This window comes from Ricinus communis, chromosome 3 (genome assembly GCF_019578655.1).
Source record: "Ricinus communis isolate WT05 ecotype wild-type chromosome 3, ASM1957865v1, whole genome shotgun sequence".
NCBI lineage: Eukaryota > Viridiplantae > Streptophyta > Magnoliopsida > Malpighiales > Euphorbiaceae > Ricinus > Ricinus communis.
Genome location: NC_063258.1, coordinates 29,175,998 through 29,191,112, shown reverse-complemented (window position 1 = coordinate 29,191,112; position 15,115 = coordinate 29,175,998). Strand labels below are relative to the sequence as shown.

The 15,115-nt window shown below is 29.7% G+C and overlaps 3 protein-coding genes across 4 annotated transcripts; all 3 read left to right on the top strand.

Moving 5' to 3' along the window:
• Positions 1–2,236: 2,236 nt before the first annotated feature.
• On the top strand, positions 2,237–5,349 carry LOC8259054. The gene is made up of 3 exons (XM_002516171.4): positions 2,237–2,501; positions 4,708–4,993; positions 5,081–5,349. Exons 2-3 carry the CDS (start codon positions 4,817–4,819, stop codon positions 5,177–5,179), a joined length of 276 nt encoding a protein of 91 aa, XP_002516217.1. The 5' UTR covers positions 2,237–2,501; positions 4,708–4,816; the 3' UTR covers positions 5,180–5,349.
• Positions 5,350–5,540: 191 nt separating this feature from the next.
• Positions 5,541–8,052, top strand: LOC125369464 (probable aldo-keto reductase 1; the record flags this gene model as incomplete). Its single annotated transcript, XM_048371976.1, has 4 exons — positions 5,541–5,624; positions 5,713–5,880; positions 6,202–6,386; positions 6,479–8,052. Coding segments are annotated over 4 exons (459 nt in total), but the record flags the coding sequence as incomplete, so codon positions are not given.
• A 487-nt stretch (positions 8,053–8,539) lies between these two features.
• On the top strand, positions 8,540–11,734 carry LOC125369416 (lysine-specific demethylase JMJ30-like). 2 transcript variants are annotated; one of them, XM_048371561.1, is made up of 10 exons: positions 8,546–8,869; positions 8,985–9,045; positions 9,176–9,259; positions 9,553–9,696; positions 9,836–9,904; positions 9,983–10,109; positions 10,287–10,359; positions 10,462–10,578; positions 11,047–11,166; positions 11,342–11,734. In XM_048371561.1, exons 2-10 carry the CDS (start codon positions 8,992–8,994, stop codon positions 11,538–11,540), a joined length of 987 nt encoding a protein of 328 aa, XP_048227518.1. In that variant the 5' UTR covers positions 8,546–8,869; positions 8,985–8,991; the 3' UTR covers positions 11,541–11,734. The 2 variants fall into 2 exon arrangements, with proteins under 2 accessions (XP_048227517.1, XP_048227518.1); XM_048371560.1 differs by having other exon boundaries at positions 8,540–8,869; positions 9,836–10,109.
• Positions 11,735–15,115: the final 3,381 nt, after the last annotated feature.

Sequence of the window (15,115 nt, the reverse complement as noted above, 5' to 3'; positions counted from 1 at the left end):
TAAGAGTTGATTTTATAATGATCATGATATAAAAGAAAACACTCATTTCTAATTAATTTTGACCTAATTTATGAGTCAAGATTTAATCATTTGTAGAGTTTTTTTTTTTTTTCTGAAAGAATCATTTCTAGATTTATAATCAGCCGTTTAAATGATCACTTCTGTTTTTCACACCAAACGTATTGATTTCAATAAAACAAAGTGCCATGTGACCAAGATACCCACTCACATTGCAAACATCAATTATCTTTTTTTTAATCGACTCTTTAATCTACCATGTTAGAAATAAATTAGCAATTTGTAATGCTAAGTGCATTAATATATGCTAAATATATGAGATATATTTAACTATAATTTGTTGATTGTAATTTTTATTTTAAACTTTTAGGATCTTGTTTAACTACACAAGCAAGTTGTTTATGTCTAATTAAAGAAGATGTTGAATTATAGTGTATTTCCATGAAGTTTTTATTGAGCAAGTTGATTGTAATTTTAAATGTATGTTTGGTTTGTATTAATATATCAAACATTTAATGTTGAATATTTAGACTTTATTAATTTATGTTTTGTTATTTTTTGTTCATTTTCATTAATTTAAATTATTATAAACGGATATCCATTTAATTACTAAAATATTAATATAAACGGTTTTTAACGGATAAGATACCCGCTTCATATTTAAATACTCATAAAATTTATTTAATAGTCATTTAATCTTAACAAATTTTAATAAGTTTGAATAGTTTGTAAGTATTCCTATTAGGATCTAGGATAGGTTAAGATAAATATAATTTAAAGGAATTCAAGTTTGAATAATATTAAAGGACGGGTACCCTTTCTGTTGCCATCCCTAGTATCCTCTTTACATGCAAGAGGTACGGGGTTCGATTACCCCACGTCTCCATTTCTTTTTTTTGGTGTCAAGAAAAAAATTAAAAAATAAAGACGCTACTCAGAATATGGAGTTGGGCCGTTATAGGGTAATGTCCAAATGGGCCTCTAAATGATTAAATAGACTAACGATATAGAACAACAAAAATAAAAAGGAAGCATCCATGGAAGAGAGGGGAAGAAGGTTTTGCCGTTAACCATTTGCTTTTCCCTTTGATTAATTTTTGTTCGAAGCTTCAATTATATAGGGGCAGCCTCACAAAACTTGTCAGCCCAACAAATGTAGACCTTAAGTTGGATCCATTACCTTCGTTAATAAAGGTTTCTTTTTTTTCTTTTTTTCTCTTATAAAATGTAAGCGTTGGATGATTGATTAGTTGGACATGTATTTTTTATACCCGCTCCAATCTAACTGTAATGGGACAAACTTAAATAGTAATAAATTGGTTGAAGATGGATTTAAGATTTAAATTATTCTTGTTTGAGTATATTAGATATCCGAATTCCAATATGGTACCCGTACTTTTAGACCATTTAAGAATATTATTTATTATTTTATTCTCCGTATGCCTTAAATCTTAGACCTTTTATTAAAAAGAAACTCATTTTACCATCATGCCATTTAGTGATTTTTATTTAAGTGACACACACACACATATATATATAAATAATTTTTAATAATAATATGTCTTTTAACTAATTAATATGATTTTTTTATTAGTCTTTTTTAATAAACTAAGTCATCAATTGTCGTATCTATTAACAGTTAATTCACATAATCCTCACTAATATGTAAAATAATATTATAAGACTCTTTTGTTAGTAAATTAAATATCACTTATAGACAAAAAAAGAAAGAAAAACTAAATTTTGTTAAAAAAGTATTATTATAGGAACCAACCCAACCAATTAGTATTATTAACTTATGATTATGTAATGTCAATATGTTAATTATATTTATTAAATAATCTTTACTAGTAATAAAAGTTTTAACTAATTAATATAATATAAAAGATCTTATATACTATTTTTTTCGTTTAGTTTCATTTTTAAATTTAACTAATTAATCTCATTTTTATCATTAAAACAAAGCATTAATAATGTGTTATTATATTTAAAATTATAAAACAAATTTTTTTCTTGAATATATTATATAATTTAATTTTTATTCTTATAATATCAAAACTTAATATTTGTATGAAAAGATAAAAATACTATATATGAATTTAATTTTTTCTTTACTAATATAATAGTAATAATAATATCATATGTAAGTTTAAAAGGAAATAAACAATTTATATAATTTTAAATAAAATTATAAAACTACGAAGTTTTGCTATAACAAACTAAAACAAAAGCAAAATATAACACAGTACAAAGAAACCCTACTTCTATTTTCATCTAAACCTCACAGCCTCCACCCTCTCAAGCCTCTTTGCAATCACCAAAACTTGCTGCCGTCGCCGATCTGTCATCGCCGCCGCCCTTGCTGCCGTCGCCGATCTGTCATCGCCGCCGCCCTTGCTGCAGTCATCGTCGCCGTCGCCGTCGCCCTTGCTGTAGTCGTCTCCGCCCTCGGAGCAGTCGGCTTCTCCTTCGCCGTTCATCAGGTATGTTGTTTTAATTTGCCATTAATTATTATTGTATTCTACTGTTAGATTAAAGTAAAGCTTGTTTAATTGAATCTTAATTTTCTTTGTTCTTTTTTTGAAAAATCGATATATACGTTTATGGATGATGATGATGGCTTTAGCCCCTTTTCAGCTAATTCAAAATTTGAATTCGCTAATTATTCAATTGTTGCAATTTGCGAAGATTATCTACACGCTACGCTTCTGTGACATTTTCTAGCATTGCATTGCCAAGTTTGAAATGTTTCATAATTTCTTATGTATTTTTCTTTTCTGCTTATGGATAAAATTGATTAATTTTCCCACCATTGATGGTAGGCAGATGTTGAAATCAACTTTTAGAATACTCATAATCTTATAGTTAATTATCTCATAATTTTATCAAAGTAAAATATACATTTTATTATAAAATTATTTTAAATTAAATATAATAATTAATTAAAACTTGTAAAACTTGTATGTATTTTATTATGTAATGACATATTTTTTATTGCGATTTATATATCAACTTAAAGATTTTTGTGTCTTTTAATAATTATTATTTCCTTCCCCTCCTACTTATCCAAACAAATTTTACATATTTCTCTTTACTTCTCTTTAATGATTATTTTTATGTAACCAAACATAATAAAATGATAATTTTTTCTTCCCTTTCATTCAACTCCCTCCCCTTCCCTTTAAATTACCTTCCTCTCTTCGTTGCCATACATATTATTAGTTTTTATTGTTCTTCTAAGATCTATGAATTTTTTCAATAAGTGAGAAGTGATCACTAATCATTTTACTATTTGAAGATTCTCGATTTCAAGAGAGTTTTATTTTTTATTTTATTTTTATATCTTTTTATTTAATACCATGATCATTGACTTAAATATGTTAAGTTAGTCTTCTTAAATGTCTAGTTTAACTTTTATTTATTTATTTATGTATAAGCCTTGTTATATCTTTATTTAATGAGTGGCTTATTTACCTTCATATCTTTATTAATTTCATTATGCATAAATATTTATGCATATTTATTTATTATTTAGTTATTCCCTTTATGAATATTCTATTTTCTCAAAAGACTGGTTTAAAATGTTTTAAATTTATTTTTACTATTTTATATTGATAATTAATTTTTAGAATAAGTAGCATTATAGTTTTTGAGAGATCTACCTGCAGCTTTTACCACTTTTACTATAAAAATGGTTCATGTATTTACAAGTATTACCCTAAACATATTAGTTATAGTTATATCAATTGAAACCCTTTTTATATAGGATTTAGTTTAATGTTATCAAACCCAGACTTCAAGTTTTAGATGTCCTGATTGATAGGCGAGTCTCCTCGTATCAACTTGATAGCAATTGAGAAATCAAAGTCCACGTTGACTTGATGCATTTCAGGTGCTTGCACATAAGTATGACCTTTCTAATTGTTGCGGTTTCTTTAATAAAAATAAAATAATAGAAATAATTAGTGAACCACCGGATAAAGATTGAATTTAAGTTATATGTACGCCATCATCAATTCAGTTCGATTATCTTATTTAAAGTAAATTATGTTACAATCACATTTGATCAAGCCTCAACTTGAAGCTTCTCAAATTTTATTATGCTCTTAGATTTGGATTGGACTCTATCTAGGAAAAATATGAGGAAAAGATGCTTTTAAAATTTATTTTAAATGAAAATAAATATTGTGTCGAAAATAAATAATAAGAAAAATTATACAGAAATAAGGATGTACATAATTTGAATATTTTAAATTTTGATTCAAATTCAGCTCTTTTTCTTTTTTAACTCGTTTGAGCTTATTCAAAAGTATGATAATCCAAACTTAATGAATGATATATCTAACAATTTATATACTAAATTAATAATTAAAAAATAAATTTAAGATGAACAAAAATTAACTGTTTATTTAAGATAAGAAATATATAATTAAATATTTTATATATAATGAAGATTTGATATTATATTTAATTATTTAATTATTTGAATTTAATAAATATGTATTATTTGGTGCGGGAATGAAAATTTATACCTAAACTATTAAATACACTTAAATAAATAATTTTTTGCATTATTCATGTCAATCCCATTAAGTTAGGCCCAACCCAACTCCTAAAATAAATTAACAAACAAAAGCCTATAAAAAATTTAGGGCAACTACTTTACTAGCTAATTTCATCTTTTGTCAGTTTTTATTTCTTGCCAATGCTAGCAACTCCCTTCTCTAAGTAAATCGCATCGTACCGGGCACTTCACCTCCAATTTTCAGATCAGGAATAGTAAAAAGAGGAAAAAACAATGGAGACAACACAAAACAATCGACAGCAAAAGCAGTCGTCGCCCACTGTTTCTTCGTGTCGAAAGAAGAAGAATGAGGAGGCGACTTTTCTAGAGGATGTAAAGGATCATATTGATGAGTTTATTCATGCATCTATGCAAGAGCATAAGAGTTGCTTCAAGAATACCATCCACAAGGTTTGTGTTAATTTAGAATTCATTGCTAATTGGCTATTGTTTTTCTTAGTTGAACAATTGAAGTTTTCTTATACTTTCAACTTTCAGATGTTTGGAATGTCGAAGATTGTTGCGCAGAGAGAGGCTAATGTTGAGTCTAAAGAAGTCGAGAGTTCTTTGGCCCTTCGTACTGTAGTGACGGAGTAGAATTTTTCTTTTTTCTTTTTTTACCGGGCAAAATCTGGTGTAAAAATTGTTAAGACTTTTATTACTGTGATTTCAGTTTCGAGTTTCTGTAAGTTGAATAAGAACCAAGAATATCTTCAAATGGATATAATGTGAGTATTTATTTTTATTATAATTATTAATTTTTTCTATTGATGCTCTATGTTCATGCTTGAGCTACAAATTATTATTAAAGGCATCTAAGTATAGTCACTGCTCAACTAAAAATGTGTAGACTCGCTAATTAGTTGGCAAATTAGCTGTTTCCCCTTACTTGCAAATTTATAACTAAAAGCTAGCTCATAACTTCACAGAGCATATTTGGGCTTAAAAGAAATGACTACTATTGTCCTTAGAACAAAGAGAACAAGCACTCGTTCAAGAAAATCTAATTCCAAGAGTCAAACTTCGAAACCAGGGGTTGGAGGTATCAGTCTTTGATCCATCTATTCATTATCCTCTGATGTGCATGCCATTAAAAACTGCTTCTTCTTCTTCTTCTGTTATCTTTTCAGGTTTCTAAGTTGGGGTTTGAATGTACCGTTCTCAGTGGACTGTACAATTATCCTCTGACTGATGAGGAAGAAATACCAATCATTATGCATGCTTTCAGTAAGGTTATCACTTTCTTTGACACAACAAATATTTATGGTGAAAATGCTAATGAAAGTCTAGTTGGAAAGGTAATTCTTCTTTGGACTCGCTTTGCTTGGGCATTACTATAATTGGACTAATTTTGATTCCTATGATGAATCCCAAAAAAAAAAACAAACGCTTAGTGCATGCGGAGTGACTTTTGGGTCTGGTTATCTGTAAGCTCTAATTTCATCATTGTTATGTTTTTTACGAAGTGTTAGATCTGAGCTGAGGTGTCTATTTTTAATGTAATGTGATGTTTTTGTTTTATTTGTCAGGTGGCATGCATCTAGGAACCAACTACGTTATAATTTGTAGTTTTATGTAGAATGTAATATTTCAACTTGTCCTAATTCGAAGGTTTTCAGGCTCTGAAGCAGTTGCCCAGAGATAAAATCCAGGTAGCCACTAAATTTGGTATGCTCAAAATAGGACCCGATGGCCTGGTAGTTTGTGGCCGACCGAAATATGTAGGAGAAAGCTCTGAAGCTAGCCTTAAGCGTCTTGATGTGCAATATATTGATCTCTATTACCAGCATCTTTTGAGGACACGGTATGTGCTTCAGTTAACTTCATTTTCTAATTTTATAGCGTTTGCAATAGTCTATAAGTTTTATTAGCTGTTTCATTTTCCCATAATGATAGACGGAAGAACTTAAGAAGTTAGTTGAAGAAGGGAATAAAGTATATGTTGGGTTATTCAAAGCTCTTTCGGAAACAATATAGAGGGCTCATGCAGTGCACCCATGCTTTACAAATGGAATGGTCCCCATGGTCTCGCGTATAAAGGGAGAGATAGTCCCCCTTTGCAGGTAAGTTCTTAAAAGTAAATCCTCTTGCGAACTCACTAATTAGTCGGCAAATTAGCTGTTTCCCCTTTGGTCAGGAAACTGGTCCAAGGTCTTTCTTTGGCTGGAAAAACAATGATTTTACATTTCAAACCATACAAATTATAAATCTTTATTTATTTATGGGTAGGTCATTGTGTCGTGTTTCCTCAGTCATAGTAGGAAGGAAAACTCTACCTTATCCTTGATATTTTAGGTGTTGACTCCATTTGTATCTTATAGCTATTCATATTTGTTTGGCTTTTCCAAAATTTTTGTTTGTCTCAATGAGTTGAGGTCAGTTTTGCAAGTCCAATTAGATTCATGAGCTCCACTTTGTGGCTTTTAGTGTGCAATTACTCATGCTATCAATATTTTAAATTTGGGCACAGAAATTCCTGTATGTTCTCTTTAAGAAAACTCTTTATTCTGTCGGCTTGAATTGCTTTTTCCCTTTTGTACACGAGTGAAAGGAGGAAGCCTATATAATGCAAAAAAAATCGCTGTAGTTTCTATATTTAACGGGAACTGTGGGTTCAACATTCAAATTCTTTTTATTTAATGCAAGGAAATTGGAACTGGAATAGTGGCTTATAGCCCTCTAGGCCGTGGATCTTTTGGTGAGAAATAAAATATTCCAGCCTTGCCTGCTAAAGGTTCTTGGAATGATTTTGGAACTGATAAACCATCCACTATAAAAACGTTTCGAATTAATTTTTATAGTAACTGCCAGGCTGAACATCCAAGTTTCACCGATGAAAATTTAAAAACAAACAAAATATTGTACGAACAAGTTGTGAAAGTTGGCCGGAAAGTTCGGCTGTACCTCCTCTCAGTTAGCTCTCGCATCGCATGGATTCTTTGCCAGTGCATTGATGCGGTCCCTATCCCTGGTAAAAGTTTATCTTCCTTTTTATTTTTTCTGGTCCAAGAGGTAAAGTTCTGTCGCCTAGTGCAATTCAGAAGGAAGCAATTCTTTGTTAGCTCGTATGCATTATGTTGTGCCAATCCAATACAATACTTTTCAATTTTCTTTTCCTTATGAAATTTATAGGGCAACAAACAAGACCAGGCATGTAGATGACAACACTAGCCCTTTGCTGAGTGAATCTTGCCGTAGAAGATTTGAAGGAGATTGCAGAAACCGTAAATGATAATGAGGTGGCCGTCATTACTAGAACTTACGCCTACATACTCTTTTACTCTTGGAGGTTCGCAACTACTCCGACTAAAGAAGGAACCGCCTGTCATCAGAATTTATAGTGCACCAGTTCATTACTTTTGAACCGACAATAAGCTTAAACTGTGTATATATTATCTAGCAGTCCATTTTGTTAATTCATTCCTAAAAACGATCTTTTTAATTAAGGCTTAATTCTTACTTATATCATATTTATACATCTCAGTTAACCAAAGAATAATGTTCATGTGTGAGTTTTTATATTTTGCCATTAGATGATAGATTCAATATTTAATTATTTAAAATTAATATTTATCAATTTAATGTGTAGATGGGGTATGCATCTGAATTAGATAAGAATTCTTTCTAATTAAGTAGAATAATTAGAAAATAGGCAATGCACTAAATTTAAGTTGCATTGTATATTTTATATCGTTGAAAATGGTTTTAAAAATATACAAGAGAGTAGTGTTATTATCATATCAATGGTTTATAATGAAATAGTATAGGATCGAAAATGGTTTAAAAAATATAAAAAGAGTAGTGTTACTACCACATCAATGGTTGATAACAAAATGTTACGATAATGAATTGGATTGAAGAGAAAATCAAATTTTGACAATGGTTTATAACGAAATATTATGGTTCTCGAGATAGTTATTAAAATAAAATAAAATTGTTTAATTAGAATCATTAATGTGTTCTATCTGTAAAAAGAAAGATTCTTTGGAATAAATAAAATGAAAATTGAGAATAGTTGTGAAATAAAAAGGCTGGGCTTACTATTGGACTTGGATTCACGTGGAATAAGCCATTTCTTGGGCCCATAAACAAATGAAATTCCCAGTCTGGCGCTGCTGCCTTCTCATCGAGCGAGCAACGCACCGAGTGTGTAGCAGGGAGGAAAAAAAAGAAAAAAGAAGCACACGCATGGGGGAGGAGATTAAGCAATGGCGAGTCAAAACATTCGAAAAGCTTCCTTCAGCTCCAGTTTTCGCGTCTCAGATAGAATCCGAAAACGTCCCTGCTGTATTTCCTTTTAACAGTCAACTGGATTCAATTTCTCTTTTTCGTTTGAGCTTGTACCTCAAAATTTACTGATGCACTTTTCCTACGTTTCTTTTTCATATATCTTTTTGGAAAGGTCTTCAATGGATACACGAGGCAATGGAAAGCTTTCACCAAGTGGAATCCTGCTAATGGCGGTCTCGACTATTTGCATATTGATTCCTTCTTCATTTACTACTTTTACCTTGAAGCAATTTAATTCTACTTTCTATGTATGAACTAAACTGGACTGAACTCTGTTTTATTTTCCATTTCTTATGAATTTAGGAGAGGGTAGGATCATCTACCATTGAAGCTATGCTTTCCAGAACTGCACCTGTCTTTTATGGCGATCTTAGAAGCCATGAGAGGGTAATTCCATCTTTCAAGTGCTTCCTCTCTTTGATGACATTAACTTCAGCTTATATTTGATTTCTTGGCACAAAACACGTGCAAGAAATCAATTCCATTGAATTCTTCCAAAATCATGTCATCTGTGTCTGGATTTTCATGTTTTCCAAAGTACCTTATAAAATGCTTTTTTTTTTTTTTGAAGCTAAGAAAAACTGAATTATATGAGAATTGACTGAATAGAGTTCAATTGATTTGAATTCTTGCATTTAGACTTTCCAAACACACTGATCATGTTTTCCTTCCTGTTATAGGTTCCATTTCCGTTCTCCACGTTTATTGATTTTTGCAAGCAGCGTATAGCAAAAGAAGAAGGGCATCAGCCTGCAGTTTCTGATGCAGAAGAGCAGGACCATTTTATTTCTGGTGATTATGCTCAACAGGTCTATTTGGCCCAGGTATGAATATGGTGCCTTCTAAGTGATGAATGTGTTTCTTTTTTGATTAATTACCAATATCTGTTTCTTTTGCGTGCATATTATGATGTGTAAGCTGTCGGCCGAACATAGTCTTGAAATTTAATTGCTTGTATTTTAGGTGCCAATTATGAATACTGAAGATCGAGAGAGGGTCCAACTTGCAACTCTTAGAGAAGACATTCAAATTGTTTCTGCTCTTCTTTTCTTCTTGTTTAGTTGGTTATCCATAGAGAAATGTTTGTTGAGTGTTGATTATTTTGTGCAGCCTGCTTTTTTGGAGTCAAAAGAACTAGCTTCTATTAATCTGTGGATGAATAATGCTCATGCTAGATCAAGTACTCACTATGATCCACATCATAATGTTCTAAGCATAGTTGCTGGACGCAAACAAGGTTCTTTATTTATTTTATAATTTTGCAATTGGGGAGCTCTCAGCTAACTGATTTTGACTGACCTTTTTTTCTCTTCTTTTTTTACATTATGCATGTTAAAGGTGTACCCATATTTATGGTACTTAGCTTCTTTTTTTGTTATTATTATTTTTGGTTTATTACTTCTATTCATTGCAGTTACCTTATGGCCTCCTTCTGCAAGCCCATTTTTATACCCGATGCCTATATATGGGGAAGCCTGTAATCACAGGTATGCTTCTTCTTTTTTTATGCACAAAATCATATACTAATTGTTTATGTTTCTTGTTCCATTTCCGCTTTTCTTTTCATTAATTCTTCTTCTGGCTGGCAGTTCTGTTGCTTTAGAAAACCCTGATTTTTCATTGTATCCAAGAGCACAATTCTCCTTGGAATATTCGCAGAAGGTTGTTCTTCATGCAGGTGATGCGCTTTTCATCCCCGAAGGCTGGTAGGTCTCAATTATTTATGCTACTCACTTTCTTTTCTTCTTTACAATCCACAAAATGATTCCCATGTCGCAGTTTACTGATAATGGTGGCCCCATGCAAGAAATCTCACTTTAAAATTACTAATAGAAAATTCTTTTGATCAATGATCTCAAAATATGTTTGTCCTTTTGATATCTATATTGGTTTAACTGCACTGAGACAAGAAAAGATACGAAGGAGGTGTCGACCTCAGAAGCATAAACTTCTGTAATGTGTATTATTCTTTATGCTATGCTTAAAAATAACGTCATTATCAAATGTTGCAAGTTCATTTCTGGTCCTGAATATATGTTTTGGTTGGTTGTCACTGGTCAGAAACCTGATAAAATAGCATACTTAAGTATGATTATTATTTATTTTGTCCTTCGACTCAACCTAACTTCCAACATATATCAGGGTCAGATGATCACTATTTCTAATTGCTGCAGGTTCCATCAAGTAGATAGTGACGATTTGACCATTGCTGTTAACTTTTGGTGGCGGTCCAACATAATGTCTAGCATGTTAGAACACATGGATGCTTATTATTTGCGCAGAATTTTAAGAAGGTTCTCCTGCTTCATTGTCTCTTATACTTTTTCAATTTTTGTTCGTCCCCCTTTTGTCTCGGTGACGAGTTAAAACTGTTTCTCTTTACTTTTAGCTTTAACAATTCAATATGCTAACTTAATTCTTTTTTTTTTTTTTTGGCATGTTTTATTTCTCAAATGCCGTCAAATCAAGATTGATTGATAAAGAAATGGTACGTGTCCCCCTTGTTTATAGGCAGTGCAAAATTGTTTGTTGTTTTAGATTGTGTGCGTTGTATGTATACGGATATATTTCTATGCATAATTCATATGAATATTTTTCTTTTGAGTTTGCATTCACTTTTCTAAATGCAATCTCTAGGAAATTTTTTTTCCTGGAAATGGATCCTTGATATAGCCTGAGAATTACCAATAGATATAACTGTGTGTTACTTCGCACTTATTAAGTACTCGGTACCTAAAAGTTCTTTTTTTTTTTTTTTTTTTTTCCAGTTAGATTATAGACCAGAAACATTTGGCAATTTTAGGTCTAAGAGCCTTATTAGGGCTCCACATACGAATGAAAAATGAGCATACATTGGTGATATTTTATTACTTTGTTTTATTTAGACAATGTGGGGTTTCATGCTAGATTTGTTTTTCCTGATGGGAAATCTACATTCAATAGCTTTAATATACTAAATTTACCTGAAATTAGGACAGAACCATATACTAACATCACTAACTCGACTTCTTCAGAAGATTAGCAAAATGTGCTTATTTACTGGTTCAGTATTTATATAACTCAAGTTTAAATACTTTTCTATTCCCTTTAAGCTTTCGGACTAAGTCTAAGTTTAAAAAATTATAATTTATTTTTAACAGTTTGTAAGATGTATATAAACTTTTTAAAATTTATTCAACTCGACCTTATTCAATTATGATCCTTATTCGGATATGATTGCGTATAAAATTAATGTATTTTTTGTTTTATGCTAAAATTATTTCTTTTAAAATACATAAACATCTAATTAAAAATAGAAAAAAATGGAACAATTTATGATAACACCTCACAAAGTTGCCATGATTTTTTTTTTAAATACAGTAAACGAAAAACTCTTCTAAAAGTATTAACTCATTATAAGTATACATTTCTTAATGAAAATGTTCACACGACAAAAAATAGAATTTCAATGAAAAAAAGAAAAAGAAAAAGAATAACCTCTAGAAGACTAGTGTTTATCACTTAGATGGACTGAAGTTAAATTTTAGACATAAAAAACAATGTAAATTAGCTTTTTTTTTTTTTTGAGATACTAATCAAAACATTCATATATTTGAAAAGATTCTTAATTACATATATATCTAACTTGACTTGACCAAAAAAAAACTAGCAATAATCAGAACGATTTTTTAAGTTTTCTTAAATTTATAAATCTTTCAATGTTACTCATAAATCTAAATTATATATATTATATATAGATATTTAGAGTATTTTACAGTTTTGATGATATATTTCTATATATAATATGGTGAAGATATGTGTTTTTACCTCATTTAAGTTTCATTGTCATCCAAATAATATTAGCCAATAGAAGAAATTATGAAAAAAATTACTAAAAGATGATCTTAATTGGACATGTTCGTGTCAATGCCCAAAATTAAGACATATATACCTGTTATTTGTTGTGCTAGCCGAATTATATAAGGCCCAAAGAAGGCATTTTAGTGAGTTTGTATTATTATTATAATTTATATTAAGAGTTATTGCGGAATAGTATTTGATAGAGACAAATATACCTATAGTCTTATCTATTAAATAAGCTTATATTGGGTATGTATATTTTTATGAAGACTTACTAAAAGGAAGACTCTTCTCTATATATATCTCTACAAATCTAGTTCTAAAATGAGGATGAGAGCTTTCTCCGCTCGTATCTATCCACTATTATTCTCTCTACAATTCTTCCATAAACATTTACTATTAGTTTTCATTGTGCTTTTAAAATCTAAAAGTTTTTCAAAAAGTGGAAAGTGAGACCAATCATCTTCATACCTTGAAAAATTTCTGGATTTCAAATGAGCTTTTGTTTTCTGTTTTATTTTATGCCTTTCTATTTAATACTATGGTGATTGAATTAAATATGTTATGCTAGTTTTCATAAGTATTTAATTTAACATTTTTACATGTATGAACCTTCTTATTTATTTATTTAATAAATAATTTCTTTACCTTTGTATCTTTATTAGTTTCAGTTATTATTGTTAGTTAACCATCATATTAATTAATATGATATAAAAAGAATCTTATACCATACTGTTATGTAGTAGAATTTAAATTTTAACCTTACATTTTTAATTTTAATTAATAGATCTCACTTTTACTATTAAGATCCTATATTAATAAGTATATATATTGTGTTATTACGTCTAGAAATATAAAATAATTTTTTTAAAATTTAGATATATTATATAATTTAATTTTTATTTTTATAATATTAAAACTATTTATATAAAAATAAAAATATCATATATAAATCTAATAAATTTTTTTTATTGTCACATATAAATTAAAAATAAAACTATATAGTTTTAAACAAAATTACATAGTTTCAAAGTAATCTATATAGTTTTGAGTAAAACTACGTAGTTTTGATGTACCAAATTAAAAAAAAAAACCTAAATATAACTATATAATTTTGAATAAAACTACATAATTGTGATGTAACAACTAGCAAGCTAAAGAATACATAAATAAAATTACATAATTTTAAATAAAACTATATAGTTCAAATATACCAAACTAAAAGAAATTGAAAACAAAATAAACTTTAATTCTATTATCTTCTTCTCATCTCAAACTGACATCAATTCAACCCTGTCGAAGCCTCTACCATCCACCCTTTTCTTCACGCCGGCGTTCACTCTATTGCTACTGCCATTCACGTCGCTGCTGCTGCTGTCCACGCCAGCGTTGTTGCGATTCACTCTGTTGCTACCGCCATTCAAGTAGCCACTGCTGCCATTCAAGCCGCACTGCTGCGATCCATGCCGCTGTTATTGGCATCGCCCTTACTGCCATCATTTTCAGCCGTTGCTCCGTCTCACGTAAATTAAGCTAGGAAGGCAACAACTTTATCAAAATAGATGTGGACAAATGTGGAAAAAAATAGATATAGTCAACTTGAAACCTTAGTGCCTAGTTTCTGTCCATTTGAATCGTCAAATATTCCAAAAAGAATTTGGTGGATTTTAAAAATTTAAGCTGTAATGTACTCAAAACTTTAAATAGTAATAAGAGTTGATTTTATAATGATCATGATATAAAAGAAAACACTCATTTCTAATTAATTTTGACCTAATTTATGAGTCAAGATTTAATCATTTGTAGAGTTTTTTTTTTTTCCGAAAGAATCATTTCTAGATTTATAATCAGCCGTTTAAATGATCACTTCTGTTTTTCACACCAAACGTATTGATTTCAATAAAACAAAGTGCCATGTGACCAAGATACCCACTCACATTGCAAACATCAATTATCTTTTTTTTAATCGACTCTTTAATCTACCATGTTAGAAATAAATTAGCAATTTGTAATGCTAAGTGCATTAATATATGCTAAATATATGAGATATATTTAACTATAATTTGTTGATTGTAATTTTTTATTTTAAACTTTTAGGATCTTGTTTAACTACACAAGCAAGTTGTTTATGTCTAATTAAAGAAGATGTTGAATTATAGTGTATTTCCATGAAGTTTTTATTGAGCAAGTTGATTGTAATTTTAAATGTATGTTTGGTTTGTATTAATATATCAAACATTTAATGTTGAATATTTAGACTTTATTAATTTATGTTTTGTTATTTTTGTTCATTTTCATTAATTTAAATTATTATAAACGGATATCCATTTAATTACTAAAATATTAATATAAACGGTTTTTAACGGATAAGATACCCGCTTCATATTTAAATACTCATAAAAT

What these genes read in the sequence shown, in the direction of transcription:
- LOC8259054 (XM_002516171.4), top strand. Translation starts at nt 4,817, where the DNA reads ATGGAGACAACACAAAACAATCGACAGCAAAAGCAGTCGTCGCCCACT. An exon ending in TCAAGAATACCATCCACAAG is followed by an intron (nt 4,994 to 5,080) that starts GTTTGTGTTAAT and finishes TTCAACTTTCAG; the next exon opens with ATGTTTGGAATGTCGAAGAT.
- LOC125369416 (XM_048371560.1), top strand. Translation starts at nt 8,992, where the DNA reads ATGGATACACGAGGCAATGGAAAGCTTTCACCAAGTGGAATCCTGCTA. An exon ending in AACAGGTCTATTTGGCCCAG is followed by an intron (nt 9,697 to 9,835) that starts GTATGAATATGG and finishes CTTGTATTTTAG; the next exon opens with GTGCCAATTATGAATACTGA. An exon ending in GGGGAAGCCTGTAATCACAG is followed by an intron (nt 10,360 to 10,461) that starts GTATGCTTCTTC and finishes TCTGGCTGGCAG; the next exon opens with TTCTGTTGCTTTAGAAAACC.